This window comes from Oncorhynchus keta, chromosome 28, assembly GCF_023373465.1.
Source record: "Oncorhynchus keta strain PuntledgeMale-10-30-2019 chromosome 28, Oket_V2, whole genome shotgun sequence".
Taxonomy (NCBI): Eukaryota; Metazoa; Chordata; class Actinopteri; order Salmoniformes; family Salmonidae; genus Oncorhynchus; species Oncorhynchus keta.
Genome location: NC_068448.1, coordinates 20,599,302 through 20,609,548, shown reverse-complemented (window position 1 = coordinate 20,609,548; position 10,247 = coordinate 20,599,302). Strand labels below are relative to the sequence as shown.

The following is a 10,247-nucleotide window of genomic DNA, read 5'->3' as shown; positions in this document are numbered from 1 at the left end:
TGAAAGCCTGGCAATGTTTGAGGAGAATTACAATTATATACTAAATGCATTTCAAAATAATCTCACCATTTTAAAATGGTACTCGTTTATTATATAAGAAATCATTGCTTACTCCCAGTAATGTTCTTTGGGAGCAGGGCGGTTGGGATTGTTATACCTCCGACACAGTTGGTGGCAGCAATGCACTGATAGGACAGTTGCTCTGTTTTAGAACAGTGTGTCCCTGGCCATGAGCCTGACCAATACCGGTGTTTACTTTACTAAACAGATACGGTCGATATAAAGAGTTTTCGCCGTATGGGGAAAAACTTGAACGCGCATTTTATGTACCTTCAGCGTCCCAGGACATCGAGCTTGGAATAAATAAACGATTTATGTAAACGCGGCCTTTTTGGTTGCGTCTACTTGGATAAGTGAACTGAAGCTTATCTACACGGTGTCTGACGTTGATGGATGCCTTGAAATAGGACTGGGAAAGGCTTCAAATAGCCAATCCGAAATTGGCTAAAGTCGGTGTTTAACATAAACCTACAGATCCGGTTTCCGTGAACCGTTATTCTACTTGAGGTTCTGATAAAGTAACCCAAAATACAATGGCAGCAACTGCCCGGCGAATGCCGATGGGTGTGCGGACATTCAGTGAGTTTTTGGAGATTGCTGTAGGCTCTGGGCGTTCACCATGTCACACCGCGGGGTCAAGAGAACATATGAGACAGACTATCAGGTGAGATTAATAAATTGATAACTTCATGTGACACAATTAACCAATCAGTGATGCACAATGCGCATGCACAGATCTTTGAATCCCCTTTGGTGCGGGTTTTTGTTCCAGCAAAGCACCCACACATCTGGTTCAAATAGGTCCACACTGAAGAACATTGTTTTTTTCAGAGAATATAAACAATTAGTAACTTGTGTTCTTCCTATTAATCATCAAATTGGCATTAAGGCCTAAAAAGTTCAATTTTCAATCCTATCAATGTCACCATTGTTGTATATGCATATTGTGGCTTTCTTCGTGTTGGTTTCACTTTGTCAGTAGTGCGCTCTGTAATTTTGTCTGACTGTAATTAAAAATGTTATGACTGTCACACAGTTATTTGTAGTGAGCACATTCAGACCCCAATAGCAAAACATGCCAGCTCTGCAAACCACCTCACGTAACCTGACTGAGTGGGTCGCATTACACATAGTTCCATTCATGTGTTTACTCAGAATATAGTAGCTTGTCCTAGACATTGAAGGTTAGGACACTACTGGCAACCTTTTCCCCCTGCAGGCAATATATTATTTCTGCCCTGACTCTAAAGGCAGGAAGCCCGTCTGGAAAAGTGTGTTTGTTAGAGATGTTACACTCCAGTATTTTTAACATGATCCTTTCTCTCCCTTCCCTATCAGACACTTGTCATCATGTGGTATTGTAATGACTAGGACTCCCAGAGTGCTTTGCCATCAGCAGAATTGGGACACAATGACATCAGTTCCCCACAGCAGAAACTTCATGGGGTTTACAAATAAGAGAAAGGAGTACTCCGAGCGGAGGATACTGGGGTAAAGATGCTACCATACATGAAATAGAATATATTGTAGGACTTGCTATTTCTGTATGTCGTTTTTAAAATGTATTTTACCTTTATTTAACTAGGCAAGTCAGTTAAGAACAAATTCTTATTTTCAATGACGGCCTAGTGGGTTAACGGCCTGTCCAGGGGCAGAACAACAGATTTGTACCTTGTCAGCTCAGGGATTTGAACTTGTAACCTTCCGGTTACTAGTCTAACGCTCTAACCACTAGGCTACCCTGCCGTTACAAGCTTGAATGAGAGCTTGAATGCATAGATAGATTTCATATTAAAGGAAAAAATAGGGCTTAGCCTATTTGAAACACGAAGTGGAAGGGATGTAATGTTGTTTTCAAACTCCTTTTGCTATTCTGCTTCAGGTACTCTATGCTGGAGATGTATGATGTGGTAGCCAACGTGGATGACTACAAACTCTTTGTCCCCTGGTGTAAGAAGTCCCAGACCATCATGAAGAGGGCAGGCCACTCCAAAGCTCAGCTAGAGGTGGGATTCCCACCCATCGTAGAGCGATACACATCCATGATCAGCGTGGTGCGACCCCACATGGTCAAAGTAAGTCCCTCCTGTTTAATTATGGTTTAAAAATCCCAGTAACTTCCAGATTTCCTGCTTATTCCCTCCTGGTTTCAGGAATCTTCCAACTAGGATTTCTTGAAAACCTGGGATTCTTGAGAAAGTTACCAGATGTTTTGCAATCCCATTTAGTCCCGCTTATTTGAGGATTCATGAATTATGATGAGATATGTGATGATCATTGTTGGTTTGGTGATAGATTACTCTAAGTAACCCTTTCTTATTGGATTACAATTTTTAGGCGGTGTGCACAGATGGAACACTTTTTAACCACCTGGAGACGATATGGCGCTTCAGTCCTGGAATCCCTGGTTATCCCCGCACCTGCACTGTGGACGTTTCGGTGAATATGACAGCCCCAGCTTGCAGCCCTTTTGTTTATCTCATGCTGCCAACCTCTCAGTTTCTTCTAATCTTGCTCTCTATTTGTGCATAGACCTTGTGCATGTGAATAGTCTAAGTTATATCCGTTAACAGAGCTTATCCTTTGCTTATCCTCTTTCTCTTTTGTATGTCTTCTCCGACTGACATTCTACCCTCTCCTTCCTTCCTGCCACACAGATCTCGTTTGAGTTCCGCTCCTTGCTCCACTCTCAGTTAGCAACTGTGTTTTTTGACGAGGTGGTAAAGAAGAATGTGTCTGCCTTTGAGCGCCGGGCCGGAACGCTCTACGGCCCACAGACTCGCGTCCCACGGGAGTTAATGTTCCATGAGGTACACCAAACGTGAGGTCCATCTGCCATTGTGTGCCCTTGACCCAAAACAGCCTGCACCTTCACCCTGGCTGTCCCCTGTATCACCTAGCTGGACCTGCATGACACTACACCACCAACCACCTCCATTGCCACCCAGGTGCCATTAGCCTGGTCCCAGAACTGTTTGTGCCGTCTTGCCAACTCCTAGGGTCACACTGGCGTGAGACAGCACTTCTGAGATCTTGGACCATCTGGGACCAGGCTAAGAGGCCACTTCGTGCAACCTCACATCACAGAGTAAGGACCAAGCAATCAGTGTGGGCATCAGCCCAGCGAAACACCCTTCACAACTAGTTGAAAGTCCCATATCTTAGCCTGGATCATGTCTTGTAAAAATCTGCCATCTACCTCCTCACAAGGGTTACTCTTCAATGTTGCATTGGTGCTTGTGCACAATTTAAATAGAAGAATCCTTCTTCCAAATCTAGTTGTAAAACAAAAAACAAAACATATTGCAACAGATTTAATGTATTGCTGTGTAAGCGTGAGTGAACAGGACACAATATTGAGTCAACCGATGACATGGACCATTTTGAGTCTGTCATACAGTATGTCTGTTGATGCTTCAGATTGTTGGAAGAATGGATGCAGGTGCACTCCACTTACCTGCCACATTAAAGTCGTACATTCATGTCAAATTAATTTATCTTAGAAATATATTTTAAATGTACAGTATTGCTTATACCAAGAAGTGCTTATTTAAAATGTATTTGTTTTGAAGTTATTGATTATAAATATACACTGAGTATACAAAACATTAGGAACACCTACTCTTTCCATGAGAGTTTTCACCTGGTCAGTCTATGATCCCTTATTGATGGAACCTGTTAAATTTACTTCAATCAGTGTAGATGAAGGGGAGGAGACAGATTAAAGAAGGATTTTTAAGCCTTGAGACAATTGAGACATGGATTGTGTATGTGTGTCATTCAGAGGGTGAATGGGCAAGACAAAAAAGTGAAGTGCCTTTGAACGGGGTATGGTAGTAGGTACACCAGTTGGTGTCAAGAACTGCAACACTGCTGGGTTTTTCACACAAGTTTCCGTGTGTATCGAGAATGGTCCACCAACCCAAGGACATCCAGCCAACTTGACACAACTGTGGGAAGCATCGGAGTCAACATGGGCCAGCATCCCTGTGGAACGCTTTTAACATCTTGTAGAGTCCATGCCCTGACAAATTGAGTCTGTTCTGAGGGCAAAGGGGGGGTTGGGGGGTGCAACTCAATATTAGGAAGGTGTTCCTAATATGTTATAATTGTGTGTGTGTACAGTCGTGGCCAAAAGTTTTGAGAATGTCTGTTTCAAAGTCTGCTGCCTCAGTTTGTATGATGGCAATTTGCATATACTCTAGAATGTTATGATCAGATTAATTGCAATTACTTGCAAATTAACTGAAACCCCAAAAACATTTCCACTGCATTTCAGCCCTGCCACAAAATGACCAGCTGACATCATGTCAGTGATTCTCTCGTTAAGACAGGTGTGAGTGTTGATGAGGACAAGGCTGGAGATCACTCTGTCATGCTGATTGAGTTTGAATAACAGACTGGAAGCTTCAAAAGGAGGATGGTGCTTGGAATCATTGTTCTTCCTCTGTCAATCATGGTTACCTGCAAGGAAACACGTGCCGTCATCATTGCTTTGCACAAAAAGGGCTTCACAAGCAAGGATATTGTTGCCAGTAAGATTGCACCCTAATCAACCATTTATCGGATCATCAAGAACTTCAAGGAGAGCGGTTCAATTGTTGTGAAGAAGGCTTCAGGGTGCCCAAGAAAGTCCAGCAAGCGCCAGAACCGTCTCCTAAAGTTGATTCAGCTGCAGGATCGGGGCACCACCAGTACTGAGCTTGCTCACGAATGGCAGGTGTGAGTGCATCTGCACACACAGTGAGGCAAAGACTTTGAGGATGGCTTGGTGTCAAGAAGGGCAGCAAAGAAGCCACTTCTCTCCAGGAAAAACATCAGGGACAGACTGATATTCTGCAAAAGGTACAGGGATTGGACTGCTGAGGACTGGGGTAAAGCCATTTTCTCTGATGAATCCCCTTTCCGATTGTTTGGGGCATCCGGGAAAAAAGCAAGGCCAGATAAAACAAGGTGAGCGCTGCCATCGGTCCTGTGTCATGTCAAAAGTAAAGCATCCTGAGACCATTCATATGTGGGGTTGCTTCTCAGCCAAGGGCGTGGGCTCACTCACAATTTTGCCTAAGAACACAGCCATGACTAAAGAATGGTACCAACACATCCTCAGAGAGCAATTTCTCCCAACCATCCAGGAACAGTTTGGTGATGAACAAGGCCTTTTCCAGCATGATGGAGCACCTTGCCATAAGGCAAAAGTGATTACGAAATGGCTCGGGGAACAAAACAATCGATATTTTGGGTCCATGGCCAGGAAACTCCCCAGACCTTTAATCCCATTGACAATTTGTGGTCAATCCTCAAGAGGCGGGTGGACAAACAAAACCCCACAAATTCTGACAAACTCCAAACATTGACTATACAAGAATGGGCTGCCATCAGTCAGGATGTGGCCCAGAAGTTAATTGACAGCATGCCAGAGCGGCTTGCTTGTCTTGAAAAAGAAGGGTGCAAATATTGACTCTTTGCATCAACTTCATGTAATTGTCAATAAGCCGTTGACACTTATGAATTGCTTGTCATTTACTTCAGTATTCCATAGTAACATCTGACAAAAATGTCTTAAGACACTGAAGCAGCAAACTGTGGAAATTAATATTTGTGTCATTTTCAAAACTTTTGACCACGACTGTATTGTGGTCACATAGAAATGTACTTTCCTTTTTGTCCATTCGAAATAGCATCAAATTGATCAGAAATATAGTGTAGACATTGTTAATGTTGTAACTGACTATTGTAGCTGGACATCTAGGCAGAGTTGCAAAGAAAAAGCCAAATCTCAAACTGGCCAATAAAAAGAAAATATTAAGATGGGCAAAAGAACACAGACACTGGACAGAGGAACTCTGCCTAAAAGGCCAGCATCCTGGAGTTGCCTCTTCACTGTTGAAGTTGAGACTGGTGTTTTGCGATACTATTTAAAGAAGCTGCCAGTTGAGGACTTGTTTCTGTTTCTCAAACTAGAAACTAATGTACTTGCCCTCTTGCTCAGTTGTGCACCGGGGCCTCCCACCCCTCTTTCTATTCTGGTTAGAGACAGTTTTCGCTGTTCTGTGAAGGGAGTAGTACACACCGTTGTACGAGATCTTCAGTTTCTTGACAATTTCTCAACTAGTCTAAAGAAGGCCATTATTATTGCTTATTTAATCAGGACGACAGTTTTCAGCTGTGCTAACATATTTGCAAAAGTGTGTTCTGATGGTTGCTGATAATGGGCCTCCATAGATATTCCATAAAAAAATCTGCCGTTTCCAGCTGCAATAGTCATTTACAACATTAACGATGTCTACACCGTATTTCTGATCAATTTGATGTTTATTTTAATGGACAAAAGTGTTTTCCTTTCAAAAACAGGGACATTTCTAAGTGACCCCAAACTTTTGAACGGTAATGTGTGTGTAATTAATATGTATTTGTGTGTGTGAGTGTGTATATATATATATATATATTACAGTTGAAGTCAGAAGTTTTACATACCGTAGCCAAATATATTTAAACTCAGTTTTTCACAATTCCTGACATTTAATCCTAGTAAAAATTCCTTGTCTTAGGTCAGTTATCACCACTTTATTTTAAGAATGTGAAATGTCAAAATAATAGTATGTACTAATGGAATGATTTATTTCAGCTTTTATTTCTTTCATTACATTCCCAGTGGGTCAGAAGTTTACACACACTCAATTAGTATTTGGTAGCATTGCCATTTAAATTGTTTAACGTGGGTCAAACGTTTCCACAAGCTCCCACAATAAGTTGGGTGAATTTTGGCCCATTCCTCCTGACATAGCTGGTGTAACTGAGTCAGGTTTGAAGGTCTCCTTGCTTGCACACGCTTTATCAGTTCTGCCCACAAATGTTCTATAGGATTAAGGTCAGGACTTTGTGATGGCCACTCCAATACCTTGACTTTGTTGTCCTTAAGCCATTTTGCCACAACTTTGGAATTGTGCTTGGGGGTCATTGTCCATTTGGAAGACCCATTTGCGAGCAAGCTTTAACTGATGTCTTTGAGACGTTACTTCAATATGTCCACATAATTTAGCTTCCTCATGAAGCCATCCATTTTGTGAAGTGCACCAGTCCCTCCTGCAACAAAGCATCCCCACAACATGATGCTGCCACCCCTGTGTTTCACGGTTGGGATGGTGTTCTTTGGCTTGCAAGCCTCCCCCCTTTTCCTCTAAACATAACGATGGTCATTATGGACAAACAGTTCTATTTTTGATTTATCAAAGTAGATGTTCTAACTGACTTGCCAAAACTATAGTTTGTTAACAAGAAATTTGTGGAGTGGTTGCAAAACGAGTTAACGACTGCAACCTCAGTGTATGTAAACTTCCGACTTCAACTGTGTGTGTGTGCGTGTGTGCGTGTGTGCGTGTGTGTGTGTGTACACACATATATCAACACACAGTACCCGTCAAAAGTTTGGACACACCTACTCATTTGCAAGTTTTTCTTTATTTTTACAAATAGGAAAGACATCACAATTATGAAATAAAACATATGGAATCATGTAGTAACCAAAAGTGTTAAACAAATCCAAATATATTATAAATATATTATATATTTGAGATTCATCAAAGTAGCCACCACACTGTCTTGATGGCAGCTTTGCACACTCTTAGCATTCTCTCAACCAGCTTCACCTGTAATGCTTTTTAAACAGTTTTGAAGGAGTTCCTACATATGGTTAGCACTTCTTGGCTCCTTCTCCTTCACTCTGCTTTCCAACTAATCCCAAACCATCTCAATTGGGTTGAGGTCGGTTGATTGTGGAGGCCAGGTCATCAGATGCAGCACTATCATTCTCCTTCTTGGTCAAATAGCCCTGACACAGCCTGCAGGTGTGTTGGGTCATTGTCCTGTTGAAAAACAAATGATCGTCCCACTAAGAGCAAACCAGAGGTGATGGCGTATCGCTGCAGAATGCTGTGGTAGCCATAATGGTTAAGTGTGCTTTGGATGCTAAATAAATCACGAACAGTGGCACCAGCAAATAATCATCACATCTTCTCCATGCTTCACGGTGGGAACCACACATGCAGAGATCATCCATTCATCTACTCTGCGTCTCAGACACAGCGGCTGGAACCAAAACTCTCACATTTGGTACAGATCTCCTTCAGTCTAATGTCCAATGCGCATGCTTTTTAGCCCAAGCAAGTCTCTCTTCTTATTATTGGTGTCCTGTTAGTGGTTTCTTTGCAGAAATCCAACCATTTAGGCCTGATTCATGCAGTCTCTTCTGAACAGTTGTTGTTGATGTCTGTTTCCTGTGGCAGTCCTCATGAGAGCCAGTTTCATCATAGCGCTTGATGGGTTTTACAACTGCACTTGAAGAAACTTTAAATTTTCCAGATTGACTGACCTTCATGTCTTAAAGTAATGATGGACTGTCGTTTCTCTTTGCTTATTTGAGCTGTTCTTGCCATAACATGGACTTGGTATTTTACCAAATAGGGCTATCTTTTGTATACCTCCCCTACCTTGTCACAACAACTGATTGGCTCAAATGCATGAAAAAGGAAAGAAATTCCACAAATTAACTTAACAAGGCACACCTGTTAATTGAAATGCATTCCAGATGACTACCTCATGAAGTTGGTTGAGAGAATGCAAAGTGTGCAAAGCTGTCATCAATGCAAAGGGTGGCTACTTTGAAGAAACTCAAATAAAATATTTTGATTAGTTTAACACTGATTACTACATGATTCCATGTGTTATTTCATAGTGTTGAAGTCTATTATTCTATAATGTAGAATAATATAAATAAATTAAGAAAAACCCTGGAATGAGTAGGTGTGTCAACTTTTGACTGGTACTGTTGAGATATATAAAATAGCTTTCCTTCACTTTTGTGTGTGCAGAGAGAATGTTGTTCATGTGCTTTATTTGTCTTGGAGAGAAAAAAGGTTTTAAATGTAGTCTGCACCTTTTAAATGTTGAGCTTGTATGTAAATATGGAGAAAAGGAGCTTTGTCGATATGCTGTGAAAATTCTATAAAGCGTGTCAAGATGGCTGTGTGTCAAGACAGGCTACCTAGCCTGTCATTTTATTGCAGTATTTATGCATGAAAGATATGGCTACTTGTGTAGGATGTTTTCTTTTGAATTGTATTTGTTGGGGTTGCCTATGTTGTAATGGGAAAACATGCACATATTTTATTGTGTAATAAAGGACTCAGCAAAGTCTAACAGATCATGTGTAATGTACTGGTATGTATTTGCCATTTTGCTATGATGGTGGAATTTACTCTAGGTCATGAAAGGTTAACATGGGAAGCTATTTTAAGTGTGTCTTTTAGATTCAAGACTATTCATTTGTTCTCAAGCAAGACTCATAACCACTGTCGCAATACTTCAAAGCAACTTCCTTTTTGTATTTTGTTTTATGTTCAAAAGCAACCAATAAGTTGCTAGTGGCCATCCAGTTTGATGTAACAGTATTGCACCTCTAGCCTTCCTAAGAACCGCTGTATTCATTGCTTTTCATTTTCCGTCGGGTGTTGATATAGGGCAATTGTATTTGTGTGCATTGTAAATAAAGATGGAGGTGGAATTGTGAATCATGTTACTGTATTCCTAATTAGGCCTACCTTTTACTTATTCTGACAATTAGATCTAAAGTGAGCAATAATGGACAAACGGGTGTTGAGACGCAGTGTATGAGCTTCGCGTGCTGATCAAATTGGTTTTAGTGTGTTCATTTACACTTCTGTAACCATGGTATCAGTTGGAGAACAAACACTACTTGTGCTCTACTTTTTTTTTGCAATTAGAATTTCAGCAAACTGTTACATTCTGGCTGGTCACTGCTCACTACAAAATCACACTTATCAATGCAATGGAATATTGGAAATGTGCATCCATACAATGTAGTCCAAATACATATTGCCATAACTCCTTATCGAGTCGTTTCCTTCGCAGTGTCAAGCACAGAAGCTGAAGAGGGGGAAAAAATCTAATCACATTTTGTCACGTTCCGAATGCAACAGGTGAAGTGTGAATCAGTGTGAGTGGTGGTGGTGGGGGTTCCGCTATGTGTGGATGCTGCCTTTTCAAAGGGAAACCAGAGTAGGGTGGTGGTATCTGGGCCAGTTATTAATAACAGCACAGAGAGATGGGTTCTTTAACCATCTGCCAGTTATTACACACATCTAACCAAAACACCACCATACCTATACAAA

The 10,247-nt window shown here is 41.3% G+C and overlaps 1 protein-coding gene across 1 annotated transcript; it reads left to right on the top strand.

Moving 5' to 3' along the window:
- The first annotated feature begins 161 nt into the window (after positions 1-161).
- LOC118360777 (coenzyme Q-binding protein COQ10 homolog A, mitochondrial-like) lies at positions 162-9,626 on the top strand. Its single transcript, XM_035740186.2, has 5 exons — positions 162-724; positions 1,399-1,551; positions 1,943-2,135; positions 2,398-2,499; positions 2,718-9,626. The coding sequence occupies exons 1-5, from the start codon at positions 594-596 to the stop codon at positions 2,883-2,885; spliced, it is 747 nt and encodes a 248-aa protein (XP_035596079.1). The 5' UTR covers positions 162-593; the 3' UTR covers positions 2,886-9,626.
- The last annotated feature ends 621 nt before the right edge of the window (positions 9,627-10,247 follow it).

Coding starts and splice junctions, on each gene's coding strand:
- LOC118360777 (XM_035740186.2), top strand. CDS start 594: ATGGCAGCAACTGCCCGGCGAATGCCGATGGGTGTGCGGACATTCAGT. Junction 725..1,398: donor CATATGAGACAGACTATCAG/GTGAGATTAATA, acceptor CTTCCCTATCAG/ACACTTGTCATCATGTGGTA. Junction 2,500..2,717: donor CCTGCACTGTGGACGTTTCG/GTGAATATGACA, acceptor CCTGCCACACAG/ATCTCGTTTGAGTTCCGCTC.